General features: G+C 39.4%; 1 protein-coding gene across 2 annotated transcripts in view; it reads right to left on the reverse strand.

Moving 5' to 3' along the window:
- Positions 1-12251: 12251 nt before the first annotated feature.
- LOC126162470 (ATP-dependent DNA helicase PIF1-like) overlaps positions 12252-19917 on the reverse strand; it is a 121625-nt gene continuing 113959 nt past the window's right edge. For both annotated transcript variants that reach the window (XM_049919002.1, XM_049919001.1), the window contains exon 11: positions 12252-12572. In XM_049919002.1, the coding sequence (XP_049774959.1) occupies positions 12342-12572 (231 nt within the window). In that variant the 3' untranslated portion in view covers positions 12252-12341. The remainder of the gene's footprint in view (positions 12573-19917) is intronic.

Genomic DNA, 19917 nt, shown 5'->3' on the forward strand with positions numbered 1-19917 from the left:
ACGAAAATTTAATAGTCATGTGTGACTGGAATTCGAGAGTAGGAACAGGGAGAGAAGGAAACATAGTGGGTGAATATGGACTGGGGGAGAGAAATGAAAGAGGAAGCCGTCTGGTAGAATTTTGCACAGACCATAACTTAATCATAGCTAACACTTGGTTCAAGAATCATAAAAGAAGGTTGTATACATAGAAGAATCCTGGAGGTACTAGAAGGTATCAGATTGATTATATAATGGTAAGACAGAGATTTAGGAACCAGGTTTTAAATTGTAAGACATTTCCAGGGGCAGACGTGGACTCTGATCACAATCTATTGGTTATGAACTGCAGATTGAAACTGAAGAAACTGCAAAAACGTGGGAATTTAAGGAGATGGGACCTGGATAAACTGAAAGAACCAGAGGTTGTAGAGTGTTTCAGGGAGAGCATAAGGGAATAATTGACGGGAATGGGGGAAAGAAATACAGTAGAAGAAGAATGGGTAGCTTTGAGGGATGAAGCAGTGAAGGCAGCAGAGGATCTAGTAGGTAAAAAGACGAGGGGTAGTAGAAATACTTGGGTAACAGAAGAAATATTGAATTTAATTGATGAAAGGAGAAAATATAAAAATGCAGTAAATGAAGCAGGCAAAAAGGAATACAAACGTCTCAAAAATGAGATCGACAGGAAGTGCAAAATGGCTAAGCAGGGATGGCTAGAGCACAAATGGAAGGATGTAGAGGCTTATCTCACTAGGGGTAAGATAGATACTGCCTACAGGAAAATTAAAGAGACCTTTGGAGATAAGAGAACCACTTGTATGAACATCAAGAGCTCAGATGGAAACCCAGTTCTAAGCAAAGAAGGGAAAGCAGAAAGGTGGAAGGAGTATATAGAGGGTCTATACAAGGGCGATGTACTTGAGGACAATATTATGGAAATTGAAGAGGATGAAGATGAAATGGCAGATACGATACTGCGTGAAGAGTTTGACAGAGAACTGAAAGACCTGAGTCGAAACAAGGCCCTGGGAGTAGACAACATTCCATTAGAACTACTGACGACCTTGGGAGAGCCAGTCCTGACGAAACTCTACCATCTGGTGAGCAAGATGTATGAGACAGGCGAAATACCCTTAGACTTCAAGATGAATATAATAATTCCAATCCAAAAGAAAGCAGGTGTTGACAGATGTGAAAATTACCAAACTATCAGTTTAATAAGTAACAACTGCAAAATACCAACGCGAATTCTTTACAGACAAATGGAAAAGCAGGTAGAAGCTGACCTCGGGGAAGATCAGTTTGGATTCCGTAGAAATGTTTGAACACGAGAGGCAATACTGAACCTACGACTTATCTTAGAAGAAAGATTAAGGAAAGGCAAACCTACGTTTCTAGTATTTGTAGACTTAGATAGAAAGCTTTTGACAATGTTGACTGGAATACTCTCTTTCAATTTCGGAAGGTTGCAGGGGTAAAATACAGGGAGCAAAAGGCTATTTACAATTTTTACAAAAAACCAGATGGCAGTTATAAGAGTCGAGGGGCATGAAAGGGAAGCAGTGGTTGGGAAGGTAGTGAGACAGGGTTGTAGCCTCTCCCCAATGTTATTCAATCTGTATATTGAGCAAGCAGTAAAGGAAACAAAAGAAAATTTTGGAGTAGGTATTAAAATCCATGGAGAAGAAATAAAAACTTTGAGGTTCGCCGATGACATTGTAATTCTGTCAGAGACAGCAAAGGACTTGGAAGAGCAGTTGATCGGAATGGACAGTGTCTTGAAAGGAGGATATAAGATGAACATCAACAAAAGCAAAATGAGGATAAAGGAATGTAGTCGAAGTAAGTCGGATGATGCTGAGGGAATTATATTAGGAAATGAGACACTTAAAGTAGTAAAGGAGTTTTGCTATTTGGGGAGCAAAGTAACTGATGATGGTCGAAGTAGAGAGGATATAAAATGTAAACTGCCAATGGCAAGCAAAGCATATCTGAAGAAGAGAAATTAGTTAACATCGAGTATAGATTTAAGTGTCGTTTCTGAAAGTATTTGTATGGAGTGTAGCCATGTATGGAAGTGAAACATGGACGATAAATAGTTTGAACAAGAAGAGAATAGAAGCTTTCGAAATGTGGTGCTACAGAAGAATGCTAAAGATTAGATGGGTAGATCACATAACTAATGAGGAGGTATTGAATAGAATTGGGGAGAAGAGTTTGTGGCACAACTTGACAAGAAGAAAGGATCGGTTGGTAGGACATGTTCTGAAGCACCAAGGAATCACAAATTTAGCATTGGAGGACAGCGTGGAGGGTAAAAATCGTAAACGGAAACCAAGAGATGAATACACAAAGCAGATTCACAAGGATGTAGGTTGCAGTAGGTACTGGGAGATTAAACGGCTTGCACATGATAGAGTAGCGTGGAGAGCTTCATCAAACCAGTCTCAGGACTGAAACAACAACAACAACAACAACAACAACAACAACATGTAGTCACTATTTGTCGTGCTGTCATTTAATTCAATTATCTGTTTTGGGGGTGAGTAATGAAGCAATTTCTGGACTACTGGCAGGTATTATCTATAACTTGGAGAATACATTTTCTTGAGATTTTTAGCATTTGTTACATAATGTCTCACTTTTATCACAGCGATGTATGGGACAAAGCACAACATACGTGTGTAGTGGGTGGACTGTGGGAGGAACCTGTAACCTCCACCACATTAATGTTTCTAATTGAGGAAAAGCAATTATTGACAATTTATATAATCAATATTGAAGTCTCACAAAATTGTAATAATAGTAATGATCTTTTGAAAATAATTTAGCTTCGAGACAAACAGAATCGAATTGTTTAGTTTTTGCCCCTCGGACAATTTAATTCTACCCCTCATGGGGTAATTACCCCGAGGTTGGGAAACACCAGCATAGCAGGTCCAGAGTCAGGAAACTACGAGAAAGCAACCATATGAAAATAATCAAGCTGGAAGTTGTCATCCAAAACATTAAAGTGGCAGATCGATAGTGAAGCTGGTGACTCAGTTACACCCCACAACTTGAGTCTTAACACTTTACACCTTACTGGAAAAAGTACCGCTCATTTCTGTAACTGATTGTGTGTATCTATAATCTTAATTTTGTAGCTTGCATTCGTATTAAACTGGAAGAACACTGAGAATATTAATTCGAAAAAGAAAAATAGTTACTTTCTCTTTGAAAAAGAAAGCCTTAAAATAGCTTTGCATGTGCTCTTCTCTGCTCCATGCGGGATATATAATATAGTAGTCCTCAATCCCCAACCATGAAGTTTTGATTTGGAACTGCAACGGCAGGGTTTGAAGACATGGGTGTCAAAAGAGGGCATTCCACCAGCTGACTTATTATGGGAAGACTGGACCCGAGTGCTGAAGTGTCCAGAATGTTTGTTCTAGATTGTTGGAGAACGTTCCAAAACGTTATAGAATCTTTCAGAAGATTCGAGAATGTTCCCGATCTCAGAGTTAACGGCAAATGCTTCCTGTTATTCCAAAATCTGTTCCGGCATGTGAAATCGATGCATGCTTGAGAAGAAAGTACAATTATGAACAAGTATAGGAGTTCAACTTTCCAATGATGATGAAGAGAAACATTTTGTGGAAAAAGTCCTAGAAATTAGTGAAGGTAATCACCCAACCGATTGAGTAACTAGCCATATTGAACTTACAAATGACTCGTGCAACACTATCAACAGCTCAAATGAATAAATAGATAAAGTTGTTCAAAATTACTCAGGTTGGTTATTTGAAACAGCCATTTTACAAGTAAGAAAAAATAACATCTGGAAAATAGAAAGGAAAACCAGCATTTATTCAGAGAATTCCATTCGTATCTACCGAACTACCAACCGCAGTCACTGCTTTTTGTGACACATGCTACCATCCGTTCTGCTTTTGTGTAGTATAGTGGTTGTGTGGTGGTAGCCGTTATTTTCTGGACGTATGTGTTTGGAGCGGTCACTGTCTCACTGTAGTGGTCACCAGGACATCTTCCGCTCTTTTGCATCAGTGCATATTTTAAGGGAAAGAGTTCAAAATGTATCTATGTTGATGAGCTTTTATGAATATTTTTGAATGTTCTAAAATATTGCCGAATGTTCCAGAAAGTTCCTGTATGTTTTTGGCATTCTGAAATGTGTAGAACTGATTTGCACAGTATTTTATTTCAAATTAGGGTATTGTTGAATGCTTCAGTGAATTTAAGAGAACTTGACAGTATTTTTGAGCATTCGAGAGTACTTTCTAGCATGGCATACCAACATTTTTACGATTTATTTTTAAATGTTAACTTTTGCTTTGTTCTCAAGTGATCTGGAATGTTCACAAAAAACAAATGAAAATGCCCCCCCCCCCCCCCCCCAAATCACCAAATGTTATGGCTTGGTGGTGCCTTGGATGTAAGGGAACAGAGAGATGCCCTCAAGAATGTAAACAAGCAGAAACAGATATTGTTTTACAAACACTCACTCACTTTTGATCGCTAATGACATTCCGAGACACGTCTGTTTTAATTAATCTGTCATGAGCTGTGATATCTGTTTGCATATCATTCTTATTCAATTTGTGTCTCAAAATCAGTGCGTTTAAAATACAGAAGAATTACCGCTAAGCTGTTTATGCCACTTAGTAGCTTTGATGGAGTACAGCTCACTTCCAGCACCAATACGCCACAACAAAGTGACAAGTTTGAGAGAACAGTCATGTGGTAGGACCAACAAATAATTAACTTCAAGAAAGGCGACCGGAAGTTAGTTACAAAGTAAACTGTCAAATGTATACTGGGTGACAGATCGTGCTTGAAGTGCACACCACAAGGTAACAACATAGGACACCTATAATAAAATAAGTCAGTCTGACACATTGTGTAAGCCAATAAGAATAAATTATCCATCGTGTATACAATATTGTCAAATGGATCACCTCATGCTGGATAACAAAGATATAAAATACAGTATACTCCAGATTACTCAGGGTAATATGGGAAGACGATGCACAAATAATTTAAAAACATGAATAATCAAGACCTTTCCAAACATGTATTCTTTGTTCGAAAGTTTATCCAAATTCTGTGCATAGGTGTTGTAGGCCTGTTTATTTCTTAAAATAGTCTGTGATGTTGGAGAGGAGTTGACATTTTTTTGCACAGCATTTTGAATTTTTCTTGCAGCAATAACGTCATTATAATTTAACCCCTCTGGACCATATAATTTAGAAGAGTATCAACACATTGTAGTGCAGTACAATGACTGAAAAGGTTACTGTCTTCATACCCACTTTCACGTTCACTGCCCTCTTCTTTATTTTGTTGTGAAGCAGCAGTCACAATTTTGGTACCACTCACGCACTGTAAGCCAGGTTCACATGCATCAATCTTCAACTAGCATTCTCAGTATTCTAGCCTCATAGCACCATTTTACCAATGCAATTACATCCTCCTACATTGGCTGCATAATGGCACTCACATTAGGAGGTAAAAACTTATTTACAATAAGCCTTCATCAAATACGAGAACCATCTCATCATGATGTGAAATAGAACAGTCTTCTGTGGCAAACTCTTCTCTTCTCTTCTAGACGTCAATGAAACGTTGGTACAAAATGTGTGTGGACGCAGTTTTCAAAAATTTCACTATCCATCCATGCTCATTTTTGGTTGTAATAATACACATGGAGATCCCTAGCTGCAACATCCTTGAATGCTTTTTCCCCTAATCCCTAGAACTTGACTTTGTGGTTCCCAGGCACAATATAGTTCACAAAATTGTAATATATTCTTTACATGACTTATCCAGGAGCATGAACTTCACTTACAAGCACTGGTTCCGGTTGGTAGTCATTTCCAATACAGGCCACTTTCGTCTGTATTATAAATTTGGTCTGGTATGAAATTATTTCTCCCACCAATTTTCAGAACTCTTCCCAGAAGGAATCAGATGCCACAACATTAGAAATAAGCCACTCTCCTTGCAGAGTACGTCCACAAATCCTGTGACGACATTTGAATATGGTTTGCCATCCAGACGACACATTAAATATTTCTGCTAACACTAGAGTGTCATGAAAAATTTAGCTTTTGTGGTCCACATCGTGCTTGAAACAGTGACACCTTCTGCTCGTTTTTCGGTAAACCACTGCAAAAGAGCAGCGTCTAACTTACCAAATTTAGATCTCTTCATGCTTTTTCATGCAGATGGTTCAGAAATATTATTTCATTTCCCAACAAAATCCTTATTTTGTGCTTATTCTTTTTAATAACCCCATTCCAATATCATAATCACCATTTAGTTTTGCCCCCCTTCTCAAATATTTCAGTTAGTTATAGTTATTGTTTTAATGTCAGCACAGGTTTCTTTAATTTCTACAGTTTGTCTTTTACAAATTTCTTTTAACATACTTCATTGAAAAACACTAGTTAACATCAGAAAACTGAATTCATTGTTGATTTACATAAAACAGGCTGGCCAATAACAGTGTGTGCCGTGTGGCAGTTGTTTAAACAATGGAAATGGCACTTATTGTCACACAACGGGTTGTGTATTGCTAAAGAAAAACGTTGCACATCTTTATTTTTTAGAAGTGCGAATAATCAGCAAACCAGATTATCTGCACATGAATAATTGGGAGTACCGTATTTACTCAAATCTAAGCCGCACCTGAAAAATGAGACTCGAAATAAAGGAAAAAAAAAAATTCCCGAATTTAAGCCGCACCGGAAATTTGAGACTCAAAATTCAAGGGGAGAGTAAAGTTTTAGGCCGCACCTCCAAATCGAAACAAAGTTGGTCCATTGTAATATGAGACACAACTTAGGTCGAATGAATGACGATACAGCTACAGTAGTTTGGTTCGAGTCGTAAGCTTAGCAGTTAAGCTTTACTAGGTACCCATTGCTATGCGTCAGGAACTCCGTCCGTATTTATACGGGTACCCTTCCTTTTTCACGTGCTTCGTCTGGTTTGAATCGATTGCTTATTTTGCTTTGATCTGATAAGTGCTGTTTTCTTTGTTATATTCTTTGTTATAGGTGTTTGCGTCACTCGAAGCTGAAAATTCATTACTGTACTGTGTCACGCATTGTTTGTCGCCTTCTGATAGTGCGTGTTTACGGCCTGTCGCCGCTCGCAACATGGCTTGCTTTTGTGCGCGCTACCGCCGGTTACAATTAAAAAAAAAGAGAGTAATCGTCTCATTAGCGAAACAGTGGCAAGAGACTGCTATTTGTTGTTACTTACACTGCTGCTTTCCTTGATAATGATCAACAAGAACCAAATAATAGACTGCGTATGATAGAACATGTTCTGAACGAAAGTTAGGTGAAAATATTTCTCCGTTTGAAAATCTTTGTGGCCGCTTCTTTAGTACATCAAATTCTGCACAGAAATTAGAGTCATCTTAGAATTAAAAATCTAGTCAGTTGCCTTGCTTCATTTCTGACTGTATCACTATTTGGCATAAGAATAATACGAATATAAACATGACACGATACGTATATTCTTCCGCGTTTGCTGTTGTCTCACTCTAGTTTCGTAGTTTATTGGGCAGGCAGGATTTGAATGAGATAGCAGCAAACACGAAAGAATACATGACAAAATGTTGATATTTGTATTATTCTTATGGTGAAGAGAATACTGCATGTGATTCACATTTCATCAGGTTCCTATTAGCAACCATCTCTTCTCACAGGTAGGAAAAAAATTCAGAAAGTAGAGTTGGCCATATTGACAAACATCCCAAACAGTCTTACATGTCGGATTTTCGTAGTACATTGATATTCTGCTACATTCGAAGATGAACAATACGGAATTTGTATTTACTTCGTTGTATAATGTATGAAAATGCAGTGGTCGAAGCTGCCTGTGTAGCGCTACATATATTCGACGGCAGAAGTTAGTTGTGGCGGCACCTACCAACATTTTTCAGAACTTCCACTTGCTTTGCACTTGATTCTAAGCCGCAGGCGGCTTTTTGGATTACAAAAATTGGAAAAAAAGTGCGGCTTAGATTCGAGTAAATATGGTACACTGTACATTTAAGTGTGCTACAAACAGAACTATCCACACTAATCGTAACCAAAACATAAATACGTGGCTTGAGAAAATCAGCAAAGCCCGAAACTATCCAACCAGTAAACAAACAGACACGAGATGCAATGTACTGAGAGCATTTACATCAATTTTTTATGATTCTAACATTTTGTACTTACATCATTCATACAAAATTGACGGTTTTGGTGTGTGATTAGTCAACTTACTCTGTTTTCTCAGTCTGTGCAAATATTGTACTGTAAACATCTTAGTGTTTGCAAGTAATGCAAAAGAACACAGTTATTGGTATATTTCGAATACTGGTGCAAGGGTAATAAATGTATCAAACAATATGTAACAAGACTACAGTCCATACAGGCTAGGTACATTTACTTTTACATAATAGTGAAGTTGGTAGTCTTTTATGTGAAACACTGTAGCTGTGTGGCAGACAGTGTGTTAACTGATTTTATGGGGTCAAGACTGTGTGTTACATGATGTTAGAAAATTGTAATAAATGTTTTAAAGTTAATCTGTCTGTCTCATATAAATCATTTAATAGTTAGTAAATCACAAATCAAATGACATTGTAAATAAAAGAACTACAAGCAATATTTGCAATGGAGGAGCTACAAAATTAATATTCAATTGGTGTCCATCATGGAATAAAGTTAAAGAGTGCCAATTCAACCAGGTAAGACTGCAACTGTCTTTAGGAATAGTGGAAATATTTGATGTCATGGGCATGGAATATGCCTGTCTGTATCTGCCACTGAGGTTTAGATGAAATTTTCTTCTGAGCCCACTGGTACACTGCAAAAATGTTAACTTCTTTATTGGACTGAGCTCTTTTTGACAAAAATTTTGCATTATGTGGAGATTCAGAACTTGTTTGGCTACTCTAACATTTTGATGACTTAAAGTATGAGTGTGAATCTGGGTTGTATTGGCTTATTCCCCCAATCCAACTTCCACTTCTTTACGAGATGACTGACTTGGAATTTTTAGCCACTCTTCTTTACTGAATAGCCAACTGCTGGAAACCCTCTTGACTAACGCTAGATACAGGAATTTTTAGACTCTTTCTACTTATGAAATAAGTAGACATACAAACTTTACTTTTTACTGTATTTGACCTCCATACATCATAAAAATTTCACTTTCCACATGAATATGTAACTTCCTGCAAGTCTCTTGTACAGTCAGACGTTAGAAACAAATTGAGTTACAGTTAAAAGAAAGTTGGCTTGGATACAATGACCTTTCCTAACATGAATAACACTGTGAGTCTTGCCTCTAACAAGGTTGCGTCAAAAGTCTACAAGAGTACTTTTTCAACTGTTCTTGTTTTAATAACAATAGTCAATGACACAATAAGCACACTAAAACATCTATGGATTGCCCAACAGGTACTTGTTGGGTGCCTTCTGACCGCCACTTCTATTTTCTTTCCACGACTGATTTTAAACCTGCATGCACAAACATGTGACATGCAGTACGTAGGATTCTACCATCCGTAACTCATATACAGAATATCATGTGTTCGAGACAGTAGAACGCTGAGCAGGTCTAGAATTTGCACAGAAATTCTTGAATCACTACACTACTCTCAGCAAAGTGCACAAAGTCTTCTGAAGCCTCGGCACTCAGTTTCTGTTACCTCCTATAGGTTAAAAACTCTTTTTGATATCACGTAGTCTGTCAGCTCTTCTTCAATTGCTAAATTTCTGTCAATGTTGCTCCCTCTATCAACTACTACTGCTGAAAACGCAGTCAGTTCATTAATGGATGCCAAATTTACCACTCTTACAATTTCAGAATGACTCATTTACATCACTTTCCATCGTGGCTTCTTGGAAGAGTTTAGGCGATAGTTCTCTCCAGGCCCTGTGCAATGTATTTTTCACAGAGATCAAAGCAATTGCAGACGTTAAAACTGCATCTTTAATTTTAACACTACACTAAGCTTAGCAGCTTTTGCAGAGACATTTTTCGGTAACAGCACTTTAAATTTTGTACGATTTCTTGGTCCATGGGTTGAATTCATGATGTAACATTGGTAGGAAGATGTGTGCCAAAAATATTACTTGATGAAGTCTGATTTTGAAGGTTAAGGTTGGCAAGTGTCAAGGTTGACAACCACCTTAGAATTTGTAGATTGTCTTATTTTTTCGAAATTTTCTTTCACAGTTGGAACTAAATGCCGAAAGAAACAGCCTTTGAACAACTCAGCTTTCATCCACGCACCAGGCTGGGCATCGGAAATAACCGGCATGTGTGTCACAATTTTTATAGGTCTAGGCTTATGTTGTTTCCCAATCACAAACAAAGGCAGTATGTGATCACATGAAGAATTTCCACACACTATGACAGTTATTCTTTCTATTATTTTTACAACCCTATGTACAGGATGACTCATCTTCCACCAGGACTCATCATCATTGTAAATTTGGTGTGGGGACAACTTACACTTATCAATAATCTCTCAAAATATTTTTTTGCACTCAGTTGCAGCAGTCTCACCATTGAATTTTATATCGCCAGAAGTATATAGTTTACAGATGCCATGATGAATTTTGAAACTATTACACCAGCTTTTTGAGAACAAAAGAACACCTCTGTGCACATCTACTCCCTTGTGAAAAAATTTGGCCTTTTCTATTAACATAGGCCCCCTATCTCTGACATTTCCTCTGTTCTCTTAGCACCGAGTCATTTATACTGAACTTCATCTACTGTTTCTACTTTCTAACTTGGTTTTTTTTTCTCCCAGATTGCCTAAAATCTAGACTTGAACTGAAGCAAATTGTGACAATTTTTTCTAGCTGGTTTTGGTTTTCAATGTCATATATAGCTGAAGGTGTAACATTAAATTCACTCATAATATTGCTTCGGTTCGTACCTTTTGCCACCCCCTTATAATGTCAAGTTTTTGGTGCATTGTCAATGTCACTTTTGCCATTGTAGGTGTCCTTTGCTGTTTGGAAAACATATACTCTATAGCGTACTGCGCTGTAGTCTACTTGATTCACCCAAGTAGCTGAATATTGATACAAAAAAAAGACTTTGTTAAATAACTGTCAAATAAAACTGCACAGCACTGATGCAAATGTAAGTGCTGTAAATTTAAGACTAGTGAACAGAGAATTGTTGATATTAGCACAAGGCTACCAATGCAACTGCCTTATCTTGCAAGAATACAATCACTCAGTGAGTTGCAGTCAGGTCTTTGAAGGAAGCATTTGAGAATTCATGACATCTGGAAACAGATGGCTCCAGTATGCCAATATCTAAACTTTTTGAGAGGTGCTTTTGGGGCCCTGAAGATAGCATACTGAACTGCAGAAACCAGTTTCATCAACATTCACAAATTGACACAAAAAGTCCAGCAGACTGTGATAAAACACTGTCAGACATTGTGTTAAAATGTTATGCCAGATGCGGTTTGGGTCCACAGTGAGAAATTGCAGCACCCACCTCACACGCAGTTTCTTCATAGCAAATTCTCCATGCAGGACATTATGCACTGGTTCAGTTGAGATGCCTGAAACCTTAGAAATCTTGCGAATTTCTATTCGGCAGTCTTGCATTACCTTTTTCATGGATTTTGTCAATGTTTCCTTTGTGGTGACCTGAACTGGGTGGCTGGAGTGTGCTTAGTCTTGAATGCTTGTCCAATTGCATTTGAATTCATTAATCCAGAAGCAAACAGTCTTCAATAATTGTGCAGAGTCCACATGAATTTCAAGCCATTCTGTTTTGATCTGTGCAGCAGTCCAACTCTTCAGATGAAAATATTCGCTAACAGCATGAGACACTGGTTTCTCCATTTTCAATCGCATTTGTCACTCAAACCTATTCAGACAGCTGACAACTATGAACTGTGCTGTACGTTGTTGAAATTCATTATACGATCCTTTGAATAATCAAGTTCCTAACCATGAAGGCACAACAAAAATATTGTGTTCTTTCAGGCAAATTTATGAGACTTAGCAATGTACTCTCTTATCGTTATCTGTGAATACAATCATGTGCAACTTATTCTATAGTCTCATTGTTCATAATTACACTTAGCATGGCACAACTATTTTTCTATAACAACCCCCCCCCCCTTTCCCTCAGTTCAACTGGAACACAAAGAGTCACAATCCGTGATGCTGACATTACAAATTACGGTCATTCCAAAAAAAGAATTTATCAGAGCAGTATTACAATCGTAAAAAATCTGAAAATTTTATTTAGAATTGCACTAAAGTACAGTGTCAAAATGAAACAAAATTAATGAAACTAATTTACTTTTAGTAATGTTTTCTGTCTTTTTTGCCTAAAGGAACAATTTCCATGGCATGTAGAGTTCGCCGAAATTTCCTATAGAAGGCCAAAACTTCTGGATTTGCCCAGACCTGTTTAGGATCAAAGTCAAGAACCCTCAATGTATCAAAATTCTTTGCTCTGGACAGAGCAACATATGCCTGACCTGCCTCAAACACACGTGATAGAGACATTTCCACACAGTCCAGTGATAATCCCTGAAACACAAAAATAAAGAATTATTAGCTAGCAAAGAAAGTGTGAGACACATCACCACCACCTATCAAAACAATGTCCTATTTCTGATATGTTAAGAAGAAACAGCTAGCTAATATCCGAACATGTACCATCATGACAACCAACAAATATGACAACGTTTAACATAAATTAATAACTTATAACAAAAAATACAAGTAACATAATACCACATGTGCCTGTGTGTGAATACATCCAAATCCCTGGCATTCCGAAGGACAAGCACCTATTACCATTTGTGTAAGAAAAACATTCATTCATAGATTATATGAAAGAATAAAGATGAATGACATACACAGCAATTCTCTCATGGTTGTATTTGTAGATGTTAATCTGAATTTTAGTTCTGCATTTTATTTTGTTTCAAGAAATTAAATAATTACAAAACCTCATCTCACCGTGCAGTATGAACTATGTTTTTATGTTCAATGACTGTTTAAAAAAAATACACTCCTGGAAATTGAAATAAGAACACCGTGAATTCATTGTCCCAGGAAGGGGAAACTTTATTGACACATTCCTGGGGTCAGATACATCACATGATCACACTGACAGAACCACAGGCACATAGAGACAGGCAACAGAGCATGCACAATGTCGGCACTAGTACAGTGTATATCCACCTTTCGCAGCAATGCAGGCTGCTATTCTCCCATGGAGACGATCGTAGAGATGCTGGATGTAGTCCTGTGGAACGGCTTGCCATGCCATTTCCACCTGGCGCCTCAGTTGGACCAGCGTTCGTGCTGGACGTGCAGACCGCGTGAGACGACGCTTCATCCAGTCCCAAACATGCTCAATGGGGGACAGATCCGGAGATCTTGCTGGCCAGGGTAGTTGACTTACACCTTCTAGAGCACGTTGGGTGGCACGGGATACATGCGGACGTGCATTGTCCTGTTGGAACAGCAAGTTACCTTGCCGGTCTAGGAATGGTAGAACGATGGGTTCGATGACGGTTTGGATGTACCGTGCACTATTCAGTGTCCCCTCGACGATCACCAGTGGTGTACGGCCAGTGTAGGAGCTCGCTCCCCACACCATGATGCCGGGTGTTGGCCCTGTGTGCCTCGGTCGTATGCAGTCCTGATTGTGGCGCTCACCTGCACGGCGCCAAACACGCATACGACCATCATTGGCACCAAGGCAGAAGCGACTCTCATCGCTGAAGACGACACGTCTCCATTCGTCCCTCCATTCACGCCTGTCGCGACACCACTGGAGGCGGGCTGCACGATGTTGGGGCATGAGCGGAAGACGGCCTAACGGTGTGCAGGACCGTAGCCCAGCTTCATGGAGACGGTTGCGAATGGTCCTCGCCGATACCCCAGGAGCAACAGTGTCCCTAATTTGCTGGGAAGTGGCGGTGCGGTCCCCTACGGCACTGCGTAGGATCCTACGGTCTTGGCGTGCATCCGTGCGTCGCTGCGGTCCGGTCCCAGGTCGACGGGCACGTGCACCTTCCGCCGACCACTGGCGACAACATCGATGTACTGTGGAGACCTCACGCCCCACGTGTTGAGCAATTCGGCGGTACGTCCACCCGGCCTCCCGCATGCCCACTATACGCCCTCGCTCAAAGTCCGTCAACTGCACATACGGTTCACGTCCACGCTGTCGCGACATGCTACCAGTGATAAAGACGGCGATGGAGCTCCGTATGCCACGGCAAACTGGCTGACACTGACGGCGGCGGTGCACAAATGCTGCGCAGCTAGCGCCATTCGACGGCCAACACCGCGGTTCCTGGTGTGTCCGCTGTGCCGTGCGTGTGATCATTGCTTGTACAGCCCTCTCGCAGTGTCCGGAGCAAGTATGGTGGGTCTGACACACCGGTGTCAATGTGTTCTTTTTTCCATTTCCAGGAGTGTATTTGTTAGAACTACAAGTAACACTATACAACTGATTCAATGCATAAAGGACAAACATCCCCATTCTCACTTTGTTTAATGTAGAAGATGTGAGAGTAGCAGGAACAACAAAAATTACGTAAGAAAATCTTAAAACATATGATACAGTTTCATATGAATCCTTTGAAGTAACTTCACAGCTCAATAAGGGAATTTTATTTACAAAAGTAATGATGGAATCCTCAGTGTAAGAAACCATATTATATGTACTTGTCAATTATGTAGAATATGTACTAATTTGGTACAATGTTGTCGAAAAAGAAAACATCCTATGGATAAACGATACAGGGCGAACATTAATAAAAACAATAAACTGCAGTGATGGATTCCTGACTTGACCTCTTAGCAACAAATAATCCTGAGTTAACAATGAGGTTCAAAATGGATACAGGATTAGTGAACACAGGGTTGTCGTAGCGAGATTGAATATTGTAAACCCAAATCGTCCAACAATGAAAGAGAAATATACCTATTCAAAAAAGCAGACAACATTCACTTGATGCTTTCCTAAGAGACAATCTCCACATCTTCCAAATTAACAATGTAAATTTAGACCAGTGTGGCTTGAATTAAAAGAAATCGCACTGGTAGCAACTGAGATTTATACCACATAAATTAACAAATGACGGCACAGATCCCCCACGGTACACAAAACATGTCAAAACACTGTTGCAGAAACAACTAAAAAAAAAGCATGCAAAATTTAAACAAACACAAAATCTCCAAGATTGGTGATCTTTTACAGAAGCCCGAAATTTGCACGGACTTCAATGCGAGATGGTTTTCATGGTTTCCACAATGAAACTGTCTTGAAACTTGGCAGAAGATCCAAAGAGATTCTAGTCGTATGTGAAGTACGCTAGTGGCAAGACACAATCAATACCTTCTCTGTGTGATAGCAATGGAGATACTATTGGAGACAGTGCTACCAAAGCAGTGTTACTAAACATAGCCTTCCAAAATTCCTTCACCAAAGAAGATGAAGTAAAAATACCACAATTCAAATCAAGAACAGCTGCCAACGTGAGTAACATAGATGTAGAAAACCTCGGAATAGTGAAGCAATGTAAATCACTTAATAAAAGCTAGTCATATGGTCCACTCTGTGTACCAATTAGGTTCCTTTCAGAGTATGCTGATGCAATAGCTCCAAACTTAATAATCGTATACAACCGTTCACTCAACGAGAATCGGTACCCAAAGACTGGAAAGTTGCAGAGGTCACACAAATATCCATGAAAGGTAGTAGGAGTAATCCACTAAATTATATGCCCATATCATTTACATTGATATGAAGCAGGATTTAGGATCGTATATTGTGTCATAAAATTAGGAATTACATAAAAAGCACTTTCTATAGACACACAGTCAAAATGGATTTAGAAAAAAATCTTTCTTGTAAAGCACAACTAGCTCTTCACTCGCACGAAGTGTTTAGTGCTAGTGACAAGGGATTTCATATTGATTCCTTATTTCTGGATTTCCGGAAGGCCTTCGATACTGTATCACACAAGTGGCTTGTAGAAAAACTGCATGCTTATGGAATATCGCCTCAGTTATGCAATTGGATTCGTGATTTCCTGTCACAGAGGTTACAGTTCATAGTTACGGATGGAAAGTCATCAAGTAAAACAGAAGTGATTTCTGGCATTCCCCAAGATAGTGTTATAGCCCTTTGCTGTTCCATATCTATACAAACGATTTGGGAGACAATCTGGGCAGCCAGCTTAGGTTGTTTGCAAATGATGCTGTCTTGTAATGACTAGTAAAGTCATCACAAGATAAAAACAAATTGCAAAATGATATAGAAAAGGTATCTGTATGGTGCAAAAATTGGCAATTGACCCTAAAGATTGAAAAGTGTGAGGTCATCAACATGAGTGCTAAAAGGAATCTGTTAAACTTCAGTTACATGATAAATCAGTCAAATCTAAAGGCCACAAATTCAACTGAATACCTGGGAATTACAATTATGAACAACTTAATTTGGAAAGAACACACAGAAAATGTTGTGGGGAAGGCTAACGAAACACTGCATTTTATTGGTAGGTCACTTAGAAAATTTAACGGATCTACTAAGGAGACTGCCTACACTACACTTGTCCGTCCTCTTTTAGAATACTGATGCACGGTGTGGGATCCCTACCAGGTAGGATTAATGGAATCCATCAAAAAGGTTCAAAGAAAGGCAGCACGGTTTGTATTATCATGAAGTAGGGGAGTGAGTGTCACTGAAATGATACAGGATTTGGGTTGGACATCATTACAACAAAGGCATTTTTCGTTGCGGAGGAATCTTCTCACAAAATTCCAATCACTAACTTTCTCCTCCAACTGTGAAATATTTTGTTGACACCGACCTACATAAGGAGAAACGATCACCATGATAAAATAAGGGAAATCAGAGCTCACACAGAAAGATGTAAGTGTTTATTCTTTCCGTGTGCTATACGAGATTGGAATAATAGAGAATTGTGAAGGTGGTTCGATAGACCACCTGCCAGACACTTATATGTGATTTGCAGAGGATCTATGTAAATGTAGTGACTGGAATGGAGGCAAAAGGTTCTATGGACATGTATTCAGAAATACATCATTGCCACAGTAGAGGGTGTTGACAAATGAAAGTTCCTCTTATCACATGCCGTGTGTTCCCCGTGTGTTGTAGGATGTGTTCGACACAGCATACTATAAGCAGCAGAATGATCTTATATTCATGTCAGAAACAACCATAAATGGTGCTTGTGTATGGCCAAGCAGATGAAAATGGTTGAGGCAGCACGGCTATACCAAAACAAGTACCCTCACAGCCACCAACCACACCACACAACAATTCAAGCCCTCTTTGGATGTTTGTGTGATCATGGGTCCTTTCAGGCAAACATCCAGGGAGGCGGTGGACTGTACATACACCAAATCTGGAGGATGAGGTGCTCCAAGATATTGAGATGAACCCTAGTAGAGGCTCCAGACAAGTGGCTTGTCAATATGATGTAATCCGAAGTCTGATCATGTATATCCTTCATGACAGCCACCTCTATCACCCACTATCCCTTGCGTGCCGCTTTGAGCAGCTGTTGTGGCACGGATGCAATGAAGCTCTGTACTGTGTGCTGGGATGACTTCTTGTCATTGCGTACTCACTGTCCATTACCAGACACATATTCGTACGATCTTTTTTTCATCATATCCTGTTAGGAATCTGTCCCTGCATGTTCTTATTGATGTTCATCCTGTATGTGTGGGCATTACTTAATTCCCAAAAGGTGTACCAGGTATCAAAATAGACTAGCTACTTGTAGATATAATAAATACAATATATGAAAAGATGAAACTTACAATTAGGAAATAAAATGATAGCCAGTTAAATTTTATTGATGATAAAGCTACAGAACATCAAACAGCTACCTAACATACATCAGCCACTGACAGAAGATACAATAATATATCAGGCATCAAATCACTTATATTCTCAGAAGTCCCCTTTTCTTCACAGTCAGATGAAAGGTGTTCATGTAAAACTACCATTTTGGTAGTTAGCATGTAGAGAATTTCCCCTGCATGCACTCTTTATTTTCACAGAGAGGATGGGGAAAAGTGTGAACATAGGACACTGGCAAGGTATGATGCTGTCGAGAGTCTCCATCTGCTGTGGGGGGTCGCATTTAAACCTTGGTGTTGCAGCTTGGCAGTGTTTTGGAAGGCACAGAGCAAGCACCTCTGCTGTCAATGTAAATGGCAGAAAAAACAGCTTACAGAAGCTGAGGAGAAATGTTGTACTGTTATGTTATGTTCTGGGATTCACTTCAGATGGTATTCTGACTAATACGAGATTTATCACCCAACTTATAAATGTTGAATATAAGACCAACAAAATATAGAAGAGTTCTCTAAAAAGGCAGTTATGTCATTTTGTAGCGAGTTAGCATAGATGTGAGCTCTCTTGCAGCTCCCGACCTCCTGTAGACAGCGAAAAAGTCTCACAGTACATGCAGTGACAGTGCATAGCAGGTCGACAGCATCAAGGTAACAAAAGATGTTGTTGTTGTGGTCTTCAGTCCTGAGACTGGTTTGATGCAGCTCTCCACGCTACTCTATCCTGTGCAAGCTTCTTCATCTCCCAGTACCTACTGCAACCTACATCCTTCTGAATCTGCGTAGTGTATTCATCTCTTGGTCTCCCCCTATGATTTTTACCCTCCACGCTGCCCTCCAATACTAAATTGGTGATTCCTTGATGCCTCAGAACATGTCCTACCAACCGATCCCTTCTTCTGGTCAAGTTGTGCCACAAACTTCTCTTCTCCCCAATCCTATTCAATACCTCCTCATTAGTTATGTGATCTACCCATCTATAACAAAAGATGGTGACTGTAAATCTTAAATAAGGTAAAAGTGATCATGAAAAATAAAGGGTGACATCGTTAGCGAAGTAGTTGGTTCAGTTACAACTGATAACCTAAGTGATGAACACTTCATTTTGGCATCAAAGGTGAAGAATGCAAGAGGCGCTGAAATAAGGGAGCTCTTGTGATAATTTTCAAGAAACAGCTGAAGAATATACACCATTGCCTACAGCAACCCAATGTGATAATGGTATTTAATAGGAAGTAATTCTGTGCTTTGATAAAAATCAAGTAAGCCTGCGTTATCGCAAAAGAAGAGAAATAAGATTAATTGAGCACAACAACCTGATCAACAACAAGAAATATTTGTGCGCCGAAATGAACATCGACACATGAATCACAAGAAATTATGTTGATGAAACGGAAGATTTCAACATGCTGATGCCAAGGCTATTAGTGCAACAGTGATCTACATCTACATCCATACTCTGCAAGCCACCTGATGGTGTGTGGCGGAGGGTACTTTGAGTACCTCTATTGGTTGTCCCTTCTAGTGCAGTCTCGTATTGTTCGTGGAAAGAAAGATTGTCGGTATGTCTCTGTGTGGGCTCTAATCTCTCCGATTTTATGCTCATGGTCTCTTCGTGGGATATACGTAGGAGGGAGCAATAGACTGCTTGACTCCTCGGTGAAGGTATGTTCTTGAAACTTCAAAAAAAGCCCGTACCGAGCTACTGAGCGTCTCTCTTGCAGAGTCTTCCACTGGAGTTCATCTATCATCTCCGTAATGCTTTAGCAATTACTACACAACCCTGTAAAGAAGCGCGCTGCTCTCCATTGGATCTTCTCTATCTCTTCTATCAACCCTATCTGGTACAGATCCACACTGGTGAGCAGTATTCAAGGAGTGGGCGAATAAGTGTACTGTAATCTACTTCCTTTGTTTTTGGATTGCATTTCCTTAGGATTCCTCCAATGAATCTCAGTCTGGCATCTGCTTTACCGACGATCAACTTTATATGATCATTCCATTTAAAATCACTCCTAATGCC

This window comes from Schistocerca cancellata, chromosome 2 (genome assembly GCF_023864275.1).
Source record: "Schistocerca cancellata isolate TAMUIC-IGC-003103 chromosome 2, iqSchCanc2.1, whole genome shotgun sequence".
Classification (NCBI taxonomy): domain Eukaryota; kingdom Metazoa; phylum Arthropoda; class Insecta; order Orthoptera; family Acrididae; genus Schistocerca; species Schistocerca cancellata.